This window comes from Festucalex cinctus, unplaced genomic scaffold, assembly GCF_051991245.1.
Source record: "Festucalex cinctus isolate MCC-2025b unplaced genomic scaffold, RoL_Fcin_1.0 HiC_scaffold_97, whole genome shotgun sequence".
Classification (NCBI taxonomy): Eukaryota; Metazoa; Chordata; class Actinopteri; order Syngnathiformes; family Syngnathidae; genus Festucalex; species Festucalex cinctus.
Window position 1 is genome coordinate 105,215 of NW_027520344.1, and position 20,547 is coordinate 125,761.

Consider the following 20,547-nt stretch of genomic DNA (forward strand, 5'->3'; position numbering starts at 1 on the left):
TGATACCAGCTCCCAAACTGCAATAAGAAAGTTAGGGGCATTCTCACGGGTGTGCGGATACTTGCATGTGTAATTTTAGCTAGAGGTGATGGTAAAATCAGGACTAAGTTTTTGTGCTTCCGGAATGTTTTAAGATTCATTTTAACATCTTCAGTGTTATGTTTTATTTAAACTACAATAGCATATTTAATTTGAGGCTGCATTGGTGAGGGGAATAGATGTGAATATTGAAAGGATGGTTTATTGTATACTAGTGGATAGATGGGGGGAATTATACGTAGATATGTGGTGTATGTTGCATGTATTACATGTCCTTAAGATATCATACATGTTATGGGCGTATCGCATATATACTATTTATGGTATGTACGTTAGGGATTATGTATGTTATTATCTCATGTATAAGCTTAATGTGTGTTATGCCTTTCATATTTTGTATATTTTATAAGTACAATGTATTTTACATGTTTATGGCCCTAATATTTAATATATTATGTTTGTTACATATCTTATGTGTTACGGCCCTCTGTGTGTTGTGTGTGGTAGGTTATATGTTCTTGTATGATATGCACATATAATAGATACACACACATATATATACACACACATATTTGTTATAAATATATGTGGTTCATTGTTTATTCTTTGCATTTTACAGGCTTTGTGTGTGCTACAAATTTTACATGTTTATAAACTCCTTACATTTTATACATTTATACATTTTGCTTGTGTATGTGTTTTATGTATTGTAAGCCCCTTATGTTTCACACATAATACTTTTCGTGTATTTTGTATGTATAGGAGGCCCCTCAATATGTTATATACTTGCGAGCAATATAAATGTACAATATAAAAGAATATATGAATTATGTTGTGAGAAGAAAGTTAGTGAGAAAAATTTTTCAGCTAAAGAGGTTTTAGAATGTTTTGTGTTGATCGAACATCATTCGTGTGGTGCAGTATAATACTTGTAATGTTTGTTTGTTGTTCAGGGAAATTAAAGGGGAACAAATAGTTTACTAAACGTTTGACGTTTGTTGCTGGCTTAGCAGTTTTAGGTCTTTGGCTTTGTTCAAGTGGTGGTGGATCGTAAATTTGTTCGTTTCGTTGTTCGTTCGTTGTTCGTTCGTTGTTTGTTCCAGTGCAAATTTAAAGGCTAACAAATAAAATTTGTTAAACGTTTCAGTCTGGGTTTTCCTGTTTCCGGGGGGTTTGCAGGAGTGTTAGTAACTCAGGACTGAAGGGGGGTAAGGGGGGTTTGACGACGCAAAAAACAGTGGGGGCAACCGAGAACGATCAAAAGTGGAAGGTAACATTATGCTCTTGATATTAAGTAATGTGGTTCTTATGTAATGTCTTTCCAACATGCAGTACATTACGCGCTGCAAGATAAATGTTCAACCGTGTTAGTTAATACCGTGCGCACTCTGAAATGTCAAGTGAAAGGAAAAAAAAAAAAGAACCAACCGCCCCTGTGGAGTGAACGCCCGGCTTGGTGGGTAACGAGTCGTATGATTACCTCCATTAACTTATGTAAGCGTCGATGAAAGTGGGAGGAATAATATAAACCAATGTTCCTGAAGTAGGAGCCAAATGCCAGGAATAATTCACCTTTTAGGTAGCTACCCCCACAATAGAAGTTCCTGACCATCAATAATAATTAGCATTAAGGAATAAAGAGGTAGGTAGGTTCTTACTGCATCGGTTATTTAATTGGTTAGTTAATTGAGTCCTGTTCTATCATTGGTTCTCGAAATTAGAGGTAATTAGTCGATTGCCCAGTACTACTCCGACATTTACACAAAAACATAATATGGTTTATGTCCTGTTTTTAGCTATGTGTATTAGTTCTATGGTTCATATAAATTAATGGTTATAATACATATAATGACCTGAAAAATTACTTAATATAGTTAAAATAAATGAGTGCATATATACATATATGCACTCAGAAAATATTTTAACGCAGAAATTTGGCTTTGGGAGCCAAAAGTGGGAGTTCAACCCTCCTTTTTCTGAGCACAAAGGAGGAATTTAACCTCCGCTTCCGGTTTACAACGCCGGCGTTCTGTTCTGAACTACAAGTGCAAGTTCATTTTATGATGCCGTTTTCTGTTCGGCCAATTATTGGGGTAAAGATAAGGAAAATAAGGAAATAGATTACGGAGGCTAATTGGCCGATAATAATGTAGGGGGGTTCTACAGGTATTCCTCCGATTCAGGTTAGGACAACAATATCTATAGTCAGGGCCCAGAATAGGAGTTGGCTGAGGGGGCGAAAAGTGAGTCCTCGTTGTTTTGAGGTGTGAAGGATGGGGACTGCCAGGAGAATAAGGATAGAGAGGAGAAGTGCTAGTACTCCCCCCAATTTGTTGGGGATGGAGCGTAAAATGGCGTAAGCGAATAGAAAGTATCATTCAGGTTTAATATGAGGGGGTGTAACGAGGGGGTTGGCAGGGGTAAAGTTATCCGGGTCTCCTAGGAGGTTAGGGAGGAAAAGGGCGAGGGAAATCAGAGTAAGAAGGAATAAAGCAAAGCCTAGTAAGTCTTTGTAGGAGAAATATGGGTGGAACGAGATTTTATCCGTGTTAGAGTTAAGTCCTGTGGGGTTGTTAGAGCCCGTTTCATGGAGAAATATAAGGTGAATTATGGTGGCGGCAGCAATGATGAAAGGGAGGAGGAAGTGGAATGTAAAAAATCGGTTAAGAGTAGCGTTGTCAACAGAAAACCCTCCTCAAACCCACTGGACAAGATTGTTGCCGATATAGGGCACAGCTGATATTAAGTTTGTGATTACGGTAGCGCCTCAGAAGGATATTTGTCCTCAGGGCAGGACGTAGCCGACAAAAGCGGTGGCTATGACAAGCAGAAGGAGGATTACGCCTATATTTCAGGTTTTTTTATTTAAATAAGAGCCGTAGTAAAGGCCTCGGGCAATGTGCAGGTAGATAGCAATGAAGAAGAAAGATGCGCCGTTGGCATGCATGCTTCGAATTAATCAGCCGTAATTTACGTTACGGCAAATGTGGGCAACTGAGGAGAATGCGGTGGTGATGTCTGAAGTGTAATGTATTGCTAGGAAGAGACCGGTCAGAATTTGTACTATTAAAGACAGGCCTAGAAGGGAGCCGAAGTTTCATCAGGCAGAGATATTTGAAGGGGTTGGCAGGTCAATGATGGTATCGTTAGCGATGTTAATAAGAGGGGGAGTTTTGCGTAGGCTGGCCATTAATTTGTTCCTGTAGTTGATCTACAACGGTGGTTTTTCAAGCCATTGGTCCTGGTTAAAATCCTGGTGGGAATAATGACTTATTTAATACTGTTATTACTAATTGGGCTGGTTTTGGGACTTGTAGCAGTTGCTTCCAATCCCTCACCTTATTTTGCTGCTTTAGGGCTGGTTGTGGTATCAGGCATGGGTTGTGGTGTTGTGGTTGTTTGTGGGGGTTCATTTTTGTCTTTGGTGTTATTCCTAATTTATTTGGGAGGGATATTAGTAGTTTTTGCTTATTCTGCGGCTTTGGCTGTAGAGCCATATCCGGAGAGTTTTGGGGATTGGTCTGTGGCAATTTATGGTGGGTCTTATGTAGGAGGTGTGGGGGTAGCTTGTCTGTTTTTATGAGGGGGGTGATTTGAAGAGTCTTGAGTACCTGTGGGTGAGTTGTCTAGCTTGTCTGTGTTTCGGGGGGATATGTCAGGAGTTGCGATCATATACTCGCAGGGTGAGTGGATATTGGTTACTGCTGCATGGGTACTTTTGTTAACGTTGTTTGTTGTGTTGGAACTTACACGGGGGTTGGCTCGAGGGGCGTTACGAGTAGTTAGGTTAACATGCATAGTGTAAGAGTTAATGTTAGTAAAAATAACATTAAAAAGGTCTTAATTAGACCTTTTTGGGTATTACTTGTGGCGGTAATTATAGGGAGGTTAAGTGAGGTGATAGATTTTGGTCCTGTTTTTTTAAGTCATATTGAATCAATTGTTTTAAGAGCAATTTTTTGTCCGAAGATGAGGGATAATTTAGGAGAGGCGAGGTGAATAATTAAGGGGTAAAATCCGAGTATGTTGGAGAATGAGTGGGTAGAGCGTTTGGGATTTAAGGATGTTTGTTTGGAGGTAATAAGGGCTATTTCAAGGGCGATTAATAAGCCGGTCAAGGTAACTGTAAGTGCGGCGAGCTTAAGAGTAAGGGGTATGGTTATAACGGGGGATTTGGTTGGAGTTAGGTTAAATGCAATGATTAGCCCTGCAATTACACTTCCTCAGGCGAGTCGTTTAATGGATTTAATTAGTGAGTTATCATTTTCATTAATGGGGGATAAAGAGTTGAACCGGGGGTGATTCATTGTTACATAATAGATTATACGAAAGCTGTAAATGGCGGTGAATGAGGTTGCCAGAAGTGTTAATACGAGGGCTCAGGCGTTGAGGTAGGAAGTGTTGAGTGCTTCGATGATAGGATCTTTGGAGAAAAATCCGGTTAAAAAAGGGGTTCCTATTAAGGCAAGGCTCCCTAATGTGAGGCAAGAAGATGTGAAAGGTATAAGTTGGTGAGTTCCTCCTATTTTGCGGATGTCTTGTTCGTTGTTGAGGCTGTGGATAATGGAGCCAGAGGAGAGGAAAAGTATAGCTTTAAAGAATGCGTGAGTGCAAATATGGAGAAATGCTAGTTGAGGCATATTAAGTCCGATGGCAATTATTATTAGCCCTAATTGACTTGCTGTTGAGAATGCTACGATCTTTTTGATATCGTTTTGTGTGAGGGCGCAAATAGCGTTAAATAAGGTGGTGAGTGCGCCTAAACATAGACAGAGAGTGAGGATAAAGGGGTTGTTTTCTATTAAGGGGGCTAGACGGATTATTAGGAAAATTCCTGCAACAACTATTGTGCTGGAGTGCAGTAGGGCAGAAACGGGTGTGGGGCCTTCTATGGCTGAGGGGAGTCATGGGTGGAGTCCAAATTGGGCGGATTTTCCTGCTGCTGCCAAGATTAACCCTATAAGGGGGATGGTAAAGTCTTTTTCTTGGGGGGAGCTAAAGATGTTTTGTATTTCTCATGAGTTAAGGTTTATAGCAGTTCATGCTATAAATAAAATTAATCCGAGATCGCCGATTCGGTTGTAAAGCACTGCTTGGAGGGCTGCTGTGTTTGCGTCCGCTCGGCCGTACCATCATCCGATTAAAAGGAAGGATATTATTCCTACGCCCTCTCAGCCAATGAATAACTGGAAAATGTTATTAGCGGTTACTAGGATTATTATGGCAATAAGAAATGTGAGGAGGTATAAAGAAAATTTGTTTGCGTAAGGGTCTGAGTGCATATAGTAGGTGGTGAATTCTAGAATTGATCAAGTGATATATAGGGCTACAGAGGTGAAGATAATGGAATATAAGTCAAATTTAAAACTAATGTTGATGTTGAAGTTGGATGTGCATACTCATGATCAGGAGGTGGCGATAGTTTCGGTTCCTTCGTTAAGGAATAAAAAAAGAGGGAGGAGGCTAATGAAAAACCCTGTTTTAATTAGATTTTTAATGAAAGTAGGGGGCCAGTTGATTGGACGGGAGGTGGGGATAAGTGGTCAGACGAGGGGGGTTCAGAGGAGGGCAAGGATAATAATTAGGCTAGATGTTATTGTTAGGTGGGAGTTCACAGCCCTTGCTTGGATTTGCACCAAGATTTTTGATTCCTAAGACCAAGGGATCGTCTGTTATCCTTCAGGGGCGTAAGTAAGCCTTGGGGTTTAACCAAGGGGGCAAAGATTAGCAGTCTTTGTTGCCTTCGGGCCTTTCTTGGTGGATAAGAGGATTTTAACCTTTATTTTTAGAGCCACAGTCTAAGGTCTTGTTTAAACGATATCTACAAAAAGGGGTTCCTAGCAGGAGTTCGGGTTTGAAAGTGAGGAGGAGTAGTGGGACCAGATGTAGAGTTATAAGGAGATGTTCACGAGAGTGAGATGGCTCTAAAAAGATAAGGTGGTTAGTTAGTGAGCCTCGTTGGGTTGTTAAGAAGAGATAAAGTGAATATGCGGCTGTAATAATAGTTCCGGTGCCGGTTAGGGCGATAGTAAAAGGTGATCAATTAAATGTGGAAGAGATAATTGCTAATTCTCCTACAAGGTTGGGTAAGGGGGGTAAGGCAAGATTGGCTAAGCTGGCAATAAATCATCAGATAGTTATTAATGGGAGAATTATTTGCAAACCTCGGGCGAGTGTAAGTTCACGGCTGTGGGTTCGTTCATAATTGGTGTTAGCTAGGCAGAATAAGGCTGAGGAAGTTAAACCGTGGGCGATTATTAAAATTAGTGCCCCAGAATATCCCCAAGGGGATTGAATGAGGATTCCTGCTACTACTAGGCCTATATGGCTTACTGATGAGTATGCGATGAGGCATTTTAGGTCAGTTTGTCGTAGGCAGTTTGAGGCTGTCATAATAATTCCTCATAAAGCGAGGATCATAAATGGATAGGAAAGTTCTTTGGTGAGGGGTTCTAAGGTACTTATTAAGCGCATTATACCATATCCCCCCAATTTTAAGAGTACTGCAGCTAGAACTATGGAGCCTGCGATTGGTGCTTCTACGTGGGCTTTGGGGAGTCAAAGGTGGACACCGTAGAGAGGCATTTTTACTAAAAAGGCCAGGGGGCATCCGGCTCATCATAATTTAGACCCGTATGATAAGAGGTTAGTGGGGCTGTGGTATTGGATTGTTAAGAGAGAGAGGGTTCCAATGTTGTTTTGTAATAATAAAAGGGCAACTAGTAGTGGTAAGGATCCTATGAGTGTGTAAAATAAAAAATATGTGCCTGCGTTTAGGCGTTCTGCTTGGTTTCCCCAACGAGTAATAATAAAAAGAGTAGGGATTAGTGTGGCTTCAAATGCGACATAAAACATAATTAATTCAGTGGCGCTAAAGGCCAAGATTAGAAGAATTTGTAATGTAATAAGTAGGGTGATGTATGTGCGTTGTTGGTTAATGAGGTATGTGGTTGTGTGGCAGAGTCCGGACGATATAAACCCAGCTTGAGCTGGTCCGGGGTGGACCAACTTGAGCCGGGTTTTTTTGGTGTGGCAGAGCTCGGACGGAATCAGTCCAGCTGGGGTTAATCCAGAGGTGGTTAGTCCGAGTTGGGTTAGTTTGGTTGGGTTCAATCCTGTGTGGATTAATCCCGACAAGATCATTAATGGTAGAAGTCAGCAAGAGAGGATTAGTAGGGGGGTGGATAGTGGGTCAGTGGCTAAAGTTGTGTTAAGGGAGGATCATCCAGTTTCTGATGGTCATTTCACTCATTGGAGGGTGGTTAGTGAAATAATAAGGCTGTGGGTTAGAGTTGATGTTTGTATTCATTTGGGAGGGGTGAGTCAGGTTGTGGGGATTAGTATGATTGTAGGGATTAGGATCTTTAACATTGTAAGATATTAAGGGCTTGAAGGCGATCGGTTCCGTGGGTTCGGGAGGTAGCTACAAGAAGGGCAAGCCCTGCGCTTGCTTCACAGGCTGAGAAAGCGAGGAGTAATATTGGCGAGGGGGAAAAATTAATGGAACTTAATTGTAAGGTTCATAATGAGAGAGCCATATACAGGGAAAGTATTATTCCTTCTAGGCAGAGGAGTGCGGATAATAAATGGGTTCGATGGAATGTTAGTCCTATTAGGCCGAGGATAAAGCTTGTTGAAAAGGCGAAATGTGTGGGTGTCATTAGGCAATCGTGGAGTTAAACCACGTTCTTTTGAGCCGAAATCAAATGTTTATACCTACAACTAATTACCTATTCAGCTCATTCGAGGCCGCCTTGGGCTCATTCATACATCAGGCCAAGAGTAAGAAGAATGAGAACTGTTGATGCTCAAATAAGTGTGGAGGTAGGGGATGCCAGTTGGGTGCTTCAAGGGAGGGGTAGTAAAAGTGCGATTTCTAAATCAAAAAGTAAGAAGAGGATGGCCACTAGGAAAAAGCGGAGTGAGAATGGGGATCGGGCTGAACCAAGGGGGTTGAACCCGCATTCATAAGGGGATAATTTTTCCAGGTCTGGGCTTATTTGAGGGATTCAAAATGCTACAATAATTAAGATAAGGGAGAGTGTTAAGGTGATTGTTAGAATAGCGGTAAATAGGTTCATTATCTTTTTTTGGACTTTAACCAAAATCGAATGATTGGAAGTCATTCATACTGTTTGTACTAAAAAGATATGATCCTCATCAATAAATTGAGGCATAAAGGAATAGTCAGACAACATCTACAAAATGTCAGTATCAGGCAGCAGCTTCGAATCCAAAATGGTGTTCGGATGTGAAGTGATGGCGAATTTGTCGTAGAAGGCATACTGTTAGGAATGTAGATCCAATAATTACGTGTAGTCCGTGGAATCCTGTTGCTACAAAAAAAGTAGTTCCATAAACGCCTTCACTAATTGAGAAAGGAGCTTCGTAATATTCTATGGCTTGGAGGAAGGTGAAGAAAAAGCCCAGAATAATTGTTAGGGTGAGGGCATTGGTTGCTTGTTTACGTTTATTTTTTATAATGCTGTGGTGTGCGGAGGTTACTGTTACTCCAGAGGCTAATAAAACGGCTGTGTTGAGGAGGGGGACTTCAAATGGGTCTAAGGGTAGGATCCCCAAGGGTGGTCAGTATTCACCTAGTTCGGGGGTGGGGGTTAGACTGGAGTGATAAAAGGCTCAGAAGAACCCAAGGAAGAAAAATACTTCTGATGCAATAAATAGAATTATTCCGTAGCGTAAACCTTTTTGAACGATAGGTGAGTGGAGGCCTTGAAAAGTCCCTTCTCGAATAATATCACGTCATCATTGGAGTGTTGTTAGTAGAAGGATAATTAGGCTTAGTATTATTAGTGTGGAGGTGTTGAAGTGGAATCAGATGGCTAAGCCAGATGTTATAAGTAAAGCACCAATTGCTCCTGTAAGGGGCCAAGGGCTTGGGTCAACTATGTGGAATGCATGTGTTTGATGGGCCATTATGTGTTTTCTTGTAGGTATAGGGTAAGTAAGAGCACGAAGACATAAGCTTGGAGTATGGCGACAGCTATTTCAAGGAGGGTTAGGGCTAAGAGCAGAATAATTGTTGAGGCGGTGAGTATAATGTTCATGGGAAGTAAAATTATGGCTGCGGAGGAGATAAGGTGTATCAGTAAATGACCGGCTGTTAGGTTAGCGGCGATACGGACGGCGAGGGCGATAGGGCGAATTAAGAGGCTAATAGACTCAATAATAATTAAGGCTGGGATCAAGAGAGTTGGGGTTCCTTCGGGAAGAAGGTGAGCTAATGAATGGCTGGGGTTATGGCGTGCACCTGTGATTACTGTTATTAATCAGGCAGGAACTGCAAGGCTTAAAGTTAGTGATAGCTGAGTAGTAGGGGTAAAGGTGTAGGGGATTAAGCCTGTTGTATTTATTAAAATAAGGAAGGTGATTAAGGATGTGAATATAAGGGCTCATTTATGGGATGAGGTTTTAAGTGGTAAAAAGAGTTGGTGGGTGGTTAAATTAATAAATCAGGTTTGTAGAGTAAGAAGGGGGTTATTTATTCAGCGGGGGGAGTAAGATAAAATAAGAATTGAAGGGAATATAATGGCTAATGCGATTAGGGGGGCACCATACAGTGAGGGGCTTGAAAATTGGTTAAATAAGCCTAATGCCATTGTCAGGTTGCAGAGGGGGTGTCTAAAGTTGTGAAGTTTAGAGAGAGGGGTTCATTAGGAACTTTGTAAGATATTACTTTAGGGAGCATAAGTGTTGTAAAAACTAATCATGTAAATAGTATGATTCCGAGTCAAGGGGACGGGTCTAGTTGGGGCATGTCGCTAGGGGTGGTAGGGAGTCACCAATCTTTAGCTTAAAAGGCTAATGCTATTGCCCTCTTTAGCTTCTTAGCGGGTCTAATCGGAGGAGGTGGAAGATCAGAGTTCAAAGTCTTCTAAGGGGACTACTTCAACTACAATTGGTATAAAGCTGTGGTAGGCCCCACAAATTTCGGAGCATTGTCCATAGTAAACACCAGGTCAGTAAGGGATGAAGGTTATTTGATTTAGTCGGCCTGGGACAGCGTCTACTTTAACCCCAAAGGAGGGCAGGGTTCAAGCGTGAAGGACATCAGCTGCACTGACTAGTATGCGAATTGGGGATTGTAATGGGACGACTATGTGGTAGTCAGATTCTAGTAAACGGAATTGACCTGGAGTGAGTTCTTCTATTGGAGTTATATAGGAGTCAAATTCGAGGTCTTCATAATCCGTATATTCGTATGACCAGTACCATTGATGCCCCACCGTTTTGATAGTGAGGTGGGGGGTATTAATTTCTTCTATAAAGTAAAGAATTCGTAGAGAAGGCAGGGCGATAATAATTAGGATAAGTGAGGGGAGGATAGTTCAAAGAATTTCTATAACCTGGGAGTCTAATAATAATTTGTTTGTTAGTTTTGCAGAGATTACTACTGCGATAATGTAGAGTACTAGGGCGCTGATAAGAAAAACAGTTGTTATGGCGTGGTCGTGAAAGTGAAGTAGTTCTTCTATTGTAGGGGATGTTGCATCTTGAAAGCCTAATTGGAGAGGTCGGGCCATTAAGATATGTAAGAGTTTAACTTACAATTCTGTCTTGACAAGGCAGTGTAATATTTTACTAATATCTTATGAGGAAGAAAATGGCAGAGTGGTGATGTGAGCGGCTTGAAACCGTTTTACGGGGGTTCGATTCCCTCTTTTCTGGTTAAGTGTGTTGTGTCTGGGTATGAACAGGCTCTTCAAATGTATGGTAGGGAGGAGGGCAGCCGTGGATTCATTCTACGTTAGTGGTAGTTATTTCAACAGATAAGACTTCTCGCTTAGAGGCAAATGCTTCTCAGATGATAAAGAGGAACATAATAACGGCGATTAAAGAAATTAAAGAGCCAATTGAGGAGACAGTGTTTCATAGTGTAAAGGCATCCGGGTAATCTGAGTATCGGCGGGGCATCCCGGCTAGCCCTAGGAAATGTTGAGGAAAGAATGTCAGGTTTACGCCTACGAATATTACGCCGAAATGGATTTTGGTTCATGTACTGTGAAGAGTAAATCCGGTGAATAAGGGGAATCAATAAACAAATCCTGCTATAATAGCAAATACAGCGCCTATGGATAAGACGTAATGGAAGTGGGCTACTACGTAGTATGTGTCATGAAGGATAATATCAAGGGAGGAGTTAGCTAGCACAATCCCTGTTAGGCCTCCGACTGTAAATAGGAAAATAAAGCCAAGAGCCCATAATAAGGGAGTGTCTCATTTGATTACACTTCCGTGGAGAGTAGCTAGTCAGCTAAAAACTTTAACCCCGGTGGGGATGGCAATAATTATTGTGGCGGAAGTGAAGTATGCTCGAGTATCCACGTCTATGCCTACTGTAAATATATGGTGTGCTCATACAATAAAACCTAAAAGTCCAATTGCTATTATTGCCCAAATTATGCCTATGTAGCCAAAAGGTTCTTTTTTTGCTGAATAATAAGCTACGATGTGGGAGATTATTCCAAACCCTGGGAGGATTAGAATATAGACCTCGGGGTGGCCGAAGAATCAAAATAAATGTTGGTAAAGGATTGGGTCTCCTCCTCCTGCGGGGTCAAAAAATGTGGTGTTAAGATTACGATCTGTAAGAAGTATGGTGATTGCAGCCGCTAGAACTGGCAGGGAGAGCAAGAGTAGTACGGCAGTGACTAATACTGCTCAAACAAATAAAGGTGTTTGGTATTGTGAGACGGACAGGGGCTTTATGTTGATGGCGGTGGTGATAAAGTTGATCGCCCCCAGAATAGAGGAAACACCAGCTAAGTGGAGGGAGAAGATGGTTAGATCTACTGATGTCCCTGCGTGGGCGAGGTTGGCGGCTAAAGGGGGGTACACTGTTCAGCCCGTCCCTGCTCCTATTTCCACTGCTGAGGAGGCTAGCAGGAGAAGGAAGGATGGAGGAAGGAGTCAGAAGCTCATATTATTTATTCGAGGAAAGGCTATATCTGGGGCCCCAATTATTAAGGGTACTAATCAGTTGCCGAAGCCTCCGATCATAAGGGGTATTACTATAAAAAAGATTATTACGAATGCGTGGGCTGTTACAATTACGTTGTAGATCTGGTCATCACCCAGTAAAGCGCCGGGTTGGCTAAGTTCTGCCCGAATGAGGAGGCTTAGGGCGGTGCCCACCATGCCGGCTCATGCGCCGAATACTAAGTAGAGGGTGCCGATATCTTTGTGATTCGTTGAGAAGAATCAGCGAGGGATTGCCACAGATAGGATGGCTGAGTAAGCGGTGGATTGTAAACCCACATACAGGGGTTTGAGTCCCTTTCTTATCAGGCCCTGAGGTGTACGACATATTAGATTGCAAATCTTGAGTAGCGAATTAACGTTTGCCGGGGCTTTCCCCCGCCTTCGCCTTTTTAAAGGCGGGGGAAAGTAGAAAGATGCTCACTGGTTTGAGCGCTTAGCTGTTAACTAAGAATTTGTAGGATCGAGGCCTACCTTTCTAGATAAGGTTTTAGCTTAATTAAAGTGTCTGTTTTGCATGCAGAAGATGTGAGTTAGTGTCTTGCAGGTCTTAGCAAAGGTTAGGAGATTTTCACTTCTGTTTAGGGCTTTGAAGGCCCTTAGTTTAAATGTTAACTTAAACCTTTATGTCTTAGTATTAGGGCGGCTATAGTAGGGAGTAAGGGTAGAAGTGTAATTGATGAAATAAGTGTGATGCTCAAAGGAAGTGTGGAGTAGGTGGTTTGAAAACGCCAAGGGGCGAGGTTTAGGGTATTATTAGGAGATATTGTAAGTGTTATTGCATATGATAAACGAAGGTAGAAGTAAAGGCTTAAGAGGGTAGATAAGGCTATGATGGTTGCAAGGGGTATTAAATCTTGTTTTGTTAATTCTTGAAGGATTAATCATTTTGGGCCGAAGCCTGTTAGTGGGGGTAGGCCCCCTAGGGATAGTATAATTAGGGGGGTTAGGGCTGTTAAGGTTGGGAATTTGAATCAAGAGGTAGTAAGTGTGTTGATAGAGGTTGAATTGTTAATATTAAATAAGGAGAAGACTGCGGATGTTATTAGGATATATGTTAGTAAGGCGATTAGTGTTAGGGAGGGGGAGTATTGAAGGATTAGTACTATCCATCCGAGGTGGGCAATGGATGAGTAGGCCAGGATTTTTCGGAGTTGGTTTTGGTTTAAACCGCCTCAGCCCCCGATTAGTGTAGAGAGGATTGCTATGGTGGAGAGGATAAATGAGTTTTGTGAGGACATTTGTATTAGTAGGGCGAAGGGGGCAAGTTTTTGTCAAGTTGATAGGATTAGGCCGGTGGTTAAGTCAAGTCCTTGGAGGACTTCAGGCAATCAGGTGTGGAGAGGGGCTAGACCTACTTTTAGTGCGAGTGCTAAGGTAATAAGTGTTAATGGTAAGGGGTGGGAGATTTCGTTAATAGTCCACTGTCCTGTAAACCAGGCATTCATTGAACTGGCAAAAAGAATTACGGCTGCTGCAGTGGCTTGAGTGAGAAAGTATTTGGTTGAGGCTTCTACTGAGCGGGGGTGATGGTGTTGTGCTATTAAAGGGATGATGGCTAGTGTGTTAATCTCTAAGCCTATTCATGCTAGTAATCAGTGGGAACTTATGAATGTGATTGTGGTACCTAGTCCCAGCCCGAGAAGGAGGGTGGAAAGAATGTAGGGGTTCATTGGTGAGGGGAGGGTTGTAACCTACGTTTTTGGGGTATGGGCCCAAGAGCTTGTTTAGCTGACCTTACCGTTAGAAGGTGGTGTAATGAAGCACTGAGAGTTTTGATCTCTTTAGTGGAGGTTCGAATCCTCTTTTTCTAAGGAAATGGGAGGACTTTAACCTCCGTCTATTACTCTATCAAAGTAGTCCTTAATATTCGGGCACAGTTCCTATAATTGTGGCGGGAATCCTGCTATTGCAGTAGGAAGGGATAAGTGTCAGATAATTAGGGCGAGGGTTAGAGGTAAAAAATTTTTCCAGATAAGGTGTATTAATTGGTCGTAACGAAATCGGGGGTATGATGCTCGAATTCACAGGAATATCATAGAGAGAATTATTGTTTTTAATATTAGGCTGGAGGAGGCTAGTAAATTAATAAAGGGGATAAGGGGTTGGCAGGCTCCAAGGAAAAGAATGGTTGATAAGGTATTTATTAGTAGGATGTTGGCGTATTCAGCGAGGAAAAATAGGGCGAATGGACCTCCTGCATATTCAACATTAAACCCGGAGACTAATTCTGATTCGCCCTCTGTTAGGTCGAAAGGTGCTCGGTTTGTTTCAGCTAAGGTTGAGATGTATCATATTGCTGCCAAGGGTCAGGCAGGGATTACTAATCAAACACTTTCTTGTGTTGTATTAAAGGTTTGTAGGGTGAAATTACCGGTGAAGATAATGCATGCTAATAGGATCAGACCAAGGCTAACTTCATATGAAATAGTTTGGGCTACGGCCCGAAGGGCCCCGATTAGTGCGTATTTTGAATTTGATGCTCAGCCTGAGCCGAGAATGGAGTACACAGCCAGGCTGGATAATGCTATAATGAATAGGATACTCAGGTTTAAGTTAACAACAGGATGGGGTATAGGGAGGGGAGCTCATAATGTGAGAGCTAAGGTGAGTGCAAGGATTGGGGTGACTAAGAAGAGGAGGGGTGAAGCAGTAGAGGGGCGGACGGGTTCTTTAATAAAGAGTTTTAGGCCGTCAGCGATTGGTTGTAATAGGCCGTAAGGCCCTACAATGTTGGGTCCTTTTCGAAGTTGCATGTATCCAAGAATTTTGCGTTCAAGTAAAGTTAGAAATGCAACAGCGAGGAGGATTGGTACAATGTAGATTAAGGGGTTGGCGATATGTGTAAGTAATGTATCTATCATAGTTGGGGAGAGGGGTTGAACCTCTGTCGAAAGGGCTTAGGCCTTTTGCATTGTCCGGACTCTGCCACACCAACAATCGTTATTTTCGATCCATAGGTATGCTCTGTTACCTAATTTAGTTGTTTCATTGGGTTAGAGCAGGGCTTATTTAAAACAGGGGCCCTTTCTTCTTGGTCCTTTCGTACAAAAGAAGAACATAGCATAGATAGAAACTGACCTGGATTACTCCGGTCTGAACTCAGATCGCGTAGGACTTTAATCGTTGAACAAACGAACCCTTAATAGCTGCTGCACCATTAGGATGTCCTGATCCAACATCGAGGTCGTAAACCCTCTTGTCGATAGGGACTCTTGAAGAGGATTGCGCTGTTATCCCCGGGGTAACTTGGTTCGTTGATCGGCTTGCCGGATCATATGGCCAAATATTTTGGTGCTTAGAGCTGGTGCTCTTGGCTAAAAGGGTTATTTTATTCTTCACGGGGGGTTTATTTTACCCCGCGGTCGCCCCAACCGAAGACATTCAGGAGAGTTTTGTTTAGTTTGATTCTTTATTAGGAGGTTATTAACACAAATCAGCTGCTTATCTAAAGCTCCACGGGGTCTTCTCGTCTTATGTTAGTATCCCCGCTTCTGCACGGGGAGATCAATTTCATTGACAAAGGAAAGGAGACAGTTAAGCCCTCGTTGTGCCGTTCATACAGGTCTCTATTTAAAAGACAAGTGATTGTGCTACCTTTGCACGGTCAAAATACCGCGGCCGTTGAACATAGTCACAGGGCAGGCGGGACCTCTTATATTTATTATGCAAGAGGCGATGTTTTTGGTAAACAGGCGAGGCTTAGTGGGTTTGCCGAGTTCCTTCTTTTCCTTTTGGTCTTTCCTTGAGGGCACTCCGGTGTAGGGTTAACGGGCTTGTTTTGGTGGGTTTCCTTGTTTTATTGTTTTGCATTCCCCTCTGATTTGGGGGCCGTTAGTTTTCGGTGCGGGTTCGATCCGAGTTACACTTGTGGAAGGAGAGATTTTAGTTCTCTTATTACTCATATTAGCATTGTAGTTTCCAGGGGTGGTGGAATAGCCTGATATAGTTAGGGGTGTAAGAGGTTTTATCGGGATAAGGGGAGTGGTTGTGCTTGAGCTTTAACGCTTTCTTTAAAGGTGGCTGCTTTTAGGCCTACTAAGGCATATGGTTTTATTAGTATGATCTTTAGCCTCCTGAATGAAGTTGTATCTTGTGTCAAAAGGGCTGTACCTCTTTTGACTAACTCTAATTTCTCGTGTAGTCGTGAGTATGTGGTTTAGGGAGGGATTAGGCTGAACTTCTATCCATTTCTCAGGCAACCAGCTATAACTAAGTTCGGTTGGCTTGTCACCTCTACTCGGAGTTCTTCCCAGTCTTTTGCTACAGACATGGGTTGGCCCTATAGGCTGTCTCGGAGTAGCTCACTTAGTTTCGGGGGTTCAAACTTAAGTTCGCTTTGCTTGGTGGGTACTTGCTAAATCCTGATGCAAAAGGTACGAGGGGGTATCTCTGCTTTTAATAACTTGTTGGATTATTTCACTTCTTTTTCAGCGTTCCCTTACGGTACTTTATTTGTAGCTCTTGATTCCTTTTCTATCTCCTATACTTAGGGGGATAAATGGTTTATGGGGTGGGGTTAGGGTATTAAAATTTATTGATATTTATTGTTAGAGAGAGGGAGTGGGCTAGCTTTTAGGTAATCAGATCAGTCCAACTTGCATGGACAATTTCTCAGTGTAGGGGAGATGCTTTACTATTTAGCTATGATCTGTATTCCAAGTACACCTTCCGGTACACTTACCATGTTACGACTTGCCTCCCCTTAATGGGTTTTTATGTTTTATTTAATTTGGGTTATAAGGGTAGGGGAGAGTGACGGGCGGTGTGTGCGCGCTTCAGTGCCGTATTCAGAAGGACACTCTATTTCCTTCTTACTGCTAAATCCTCCTTCATATTTGTGTTTCAACAAATTTTTCGTTGTACGTTAAATTAACGAATGTAGCCCATTTCTTCCCTCTCATGTGCTACACCTTGACCTGACGTTTTGAGTTAAACTAGTTTTGCTCACTTTGGGTCCTTTGAAGGGTAAGCTGACGACGGCGGTATATAAGCGGATGGGGCGAGAGAGGGTGAGGTTTAACGAGGATTATCGGTTCTAGAACAGGCTCCTCTAGATGGGTATAAAGCACCGCCAAGTCCTTTGGGTTTTAAGCTGATGCTTGTAGTCCCCTGGCGGGTGAGAGTAAAATACATCAATGTTTACGGCTATGCATAATGGGGTATCTAATCCCAGTTTGTTCCATAGCTTTCGTGGAGTCAAAAGTTTAAAGTTACTTTCGTAAAGGGTTTCATATGTTCGTTTGCGTATAACGGCTTTGAAGATGTTTAACTTTAGTTTTCAATTTCTTAACCACCCTTTGTGCCGAAACCTATCAACTTGGGCCTCTCGTATAACCGCGGTGGCTGGCACGAGTTTTACCGGCCCTGTCAGCTTTAATTAAATCAAGTTTTCACTTATGGTTTAATGTTTATCACTGCTGAGTTCCCTTAGGGGTGTGGCTGAGCAAGGTGTTGTGGGCTACATTGTGTGCCTGATACCAGCTCCCAAACTGCAATAAGAAAGTTAGGGGCATTCTCACGGGTGTGCGGATACTTGCATGTGTAATTTTAGCTAGAGGTGATGGTAAAATCAGGACTAAGTTTTTGTGCTTCCGGAATGTTTTAAGATTCATTTTAACATCTTCAGTGTTATGTTTTATTTAAACTACAATAGCATATTTAATTTGAGGCTGCATTGGTGAGGGGAATAGATGTGAATATTGAAAGGATGGTTTATTGTATACTAGTGGATAGATGGGGGGAATTATACGTAGATATGTGGTGTATGTTGCATGTATTACATGTCCTTAAGATATCATACATGTTATGGGCGTATCGCATATATACTATTTATGGTATGTACGTTAGGGATTATGTATGTTATTATCTCATGTATAAGCTTAATGTGTGTTATGCCTTTCATATTTTGTATATTTTATAAGTACAATGTATTTTACATGTTTATGGCCCTAATATTTAATATATTATGTTTGTTACATATCTTATGTGTTACGGCCCTCTGTGTGTTGTGTGTGGTAGGTTATATGTTCTTGTATGATATGCACATATAATAGATACACACACATATATATACACACACATATTTGTTATAAATATATGTGGTTCATTGTTTATTCTTTGCATTTTACAGGCTTTGTGTGTGCTACAAATTTTACATGTTTATAAACTCCTTACATTTTATACATTTATACATTTTGCTTGTGTATGTGTTTTATGTATTGTAAGCCCCTTATGTTTCACACATAATACTTTTCGTGTATTTTGTATGTATAGGAGGCCCCTCAATATGTTATATACTTGCGAGCAATATAAATGTACAATATAAAAGAATATATGAATTATGTTGTGAGAAGAAAGTTAGTGAGAAAAATTTTTCAGCTAAAGAGGTTTTAGAATGTTTTGTGTTGATCGAACATCATTCGTGTGGTGCAGTATAATACTTGTAATGTTTGTTTGTTGTTCAGGGAAATTAAAGGGGAACAAATAGTTTACTAAACGTTTGACGTTTGTTGCTGGCTTAGCAGTTTTAGGTCTTTGGCTTTGTTCAAGTGGTGGTGGATCGTAAATTTGTTCGTTTCGTTGTTCGTTCGTTGTTCGTTCGTTGTTTGTTCCAGTGCAAATTTAAAGGCTAACAAATAAAATTTGTTAAACGTTTCAGTCTGGGTTTTCCTGTTTCCGGGGGGTTTGCAGGAGTGTTAGTAACTCAGGACTGAAGGGGGGTAAGGGGGGTTTGACGACGCAAAAAACAGTGGGGGCAACCGAGAACGATCAAAAGTGGAAGGTAACATTATGCTCTTGATATTAAGTAATGTGGTTCTTATGTAATGTCTTTCCAACATGCAGTACATTACGCGCTGCAAGATAAATGTTCAACCGTGTTAGTTAATACCGTGCGCACTCTGAAATGTCAAGTGAAAGGAAAAAAAAAAAAGAACCAACCGCCCCTGTGGAGTGAACGCCCGGCTTGGTGGGTAACGAGTCGTATGATTACCTCCATTAACTTATGTAAGCGTCGATGAAAGTGGGAGGAATAATATAAACCAATGTTCCTGAAGTAGGAGCCAAATGCCAGGAATAATTCACCTTTTAGGTAGCTACCCCCACAATAGAAGTTCCTGACCATCAATAATAATTAGCATTAAGGAATAAAGAGGTAGGTAGGTTCTTACTGCATCGGTTATTTAATTGGTTAGTTAATTGAGTCCTGTTCTATCATTGGTTCTCGAAATTAGAGGTAATTAGTCGATTGCCCAGTACTACTCCGACATTTACACAAAAACATAATATGGTTTATGTCCTGTTTTTAGCTATGTGTATTAGTTCTATGGTTCATATAAATTAATGGTTATAATACATATAATGACCTGAAAAATTACTTAATATAGTTAAAATAAATGAGTGCATATATACATATATGCACTCAGAAAATATTTTAACGCAGAAATTTGGCTTTGGGAGCCAAAAGTGGGAGTTCAACCCTCCTTTTTCTGAGCACAAAGGAGGAATTTAACCTCCGCTTCCGGTTTACAACGCCGGCGTTCTGTTCTGAACTACAAGTGCAAGTTCATTTTATGATGCCGTTTTCTGTTCGGCCAATTATTGGGGTAAAGATAAGGAAAATAAGGAAATAGATTACGGAGGCTAATTGGCCGATAATAATGTAGGGGGGTTCTACAGGTATTCCTCCGATTCAGGTTAGGACAACAATATCTATAGTCAGGGCCCAGAATAGGAGTTGGCTGAGGGGGCGAAAAGTGAGTCCTCGTTGTTTTGAGGTGTGAAGGATGGGGACTGCCAGGAGAATAAGGATAGAGAGGAGAAGTGCTAGTACTCCCCCCAATTTGTTGGGGATGGAGCGTAAAATGGCGTAAGCGAATAGAAAGTATCATTCAGGTTTAATATGAGGGGGTGTAACGAGGGGGTTGGCAGGGGTAAAGTTATCCGGGTCTCCTAGGAGGTTAGGGAGGAAAAGGGCGAGGGAAATCAGAGTAAGAAGGAATAAAGCAAAGCCTAGTAAGTCTTTGTAGGAGAAATATGGGTGGAACGAGATTTTATCCGTGTTAGAGTTAAGTCCTGTGGGGTTGTTAGAGCCCGTTTCATGGAGAAATATAAGGTGAATTATGGTGGCGGCAGCAATGATGAAAGGGAGGAGGAAGTGGAATGTAAAAAATCGGTTAAGAGTAGCGTTGTCAACAGAAAACCCTCCTCAAACCCACTGGACAAGATTGTTGCCGATATAGGGCACAGCTGATATTAAGTTTGTGATTACGGTAGCGCCTCAGAAGGATATTTGTCCTCAGGGCAGGACGTAGCCGACAAAAGCGGTGGCTATGACAAGCAGAAGGAGGATTACGCCTATATTTCAGGTTTTTTTATTTAAATAAGAGCCGTAGTAAAGGCCTCGGGCAATGTGCAGGTAGATAGCAATGAAGAAGAAAGATGCGCCGTTGGCATGCATGCTTCGAATTAATCAGCCGTAATTTACGTTACGGCAAATGTGGGCAACTG

At 41.7% G+C, this 20,547-nt stretch overlaps 2 protein-coding genes and 1 non-coding gene across 3 annotated transcripts; 1 reads left to right on the forward strand and 2 right to left on the reverse strand.

Annotated features, from left to right (window-relative positions):
* Window positions 1-103: 103 nt before the first annotated feature.
* Window positions 104-14,820, forward strand: LOC144011371 (NADH-ubiquinone oxidoreductase chain 6-like). The gene is given in 1 exon segment (XM_077511592.1): window positions 104-14,820. A coding segment is annotated over 1 exon segment (540 nt). The 5' UTR covers window positions 104-3,304; the 3' UTR covers window positions 3,845-14,820.
* On the reverse strand, window positions 8,189-9,656 carry LOC144011360 (ATP synthase F(0) complex subunit a-like). Its single transcript, XM_077511584.1, is given in 1 exon segment — window positions 8,189-9,656. A coding segment is annotated over 1 exon segment (684 nt). The 3' UTR covers window positions 8,189-8,972.
* Window positions 14,821-16,687: 1,867 nt separating the features above from the next.
* On the reverse strand, window positions 16,688-17,475 carry LOC144011382 (18S ribosomal RNA). Its single transcript, XR_013281702.1, has one exon. It is a non-coding gene; the product is annotated as an 18S ribosomal RNA (ribosomal RNA).
* Between the last annotated feature and the right edge of the window lie 3,072 nt (window positions 17,476-20,547).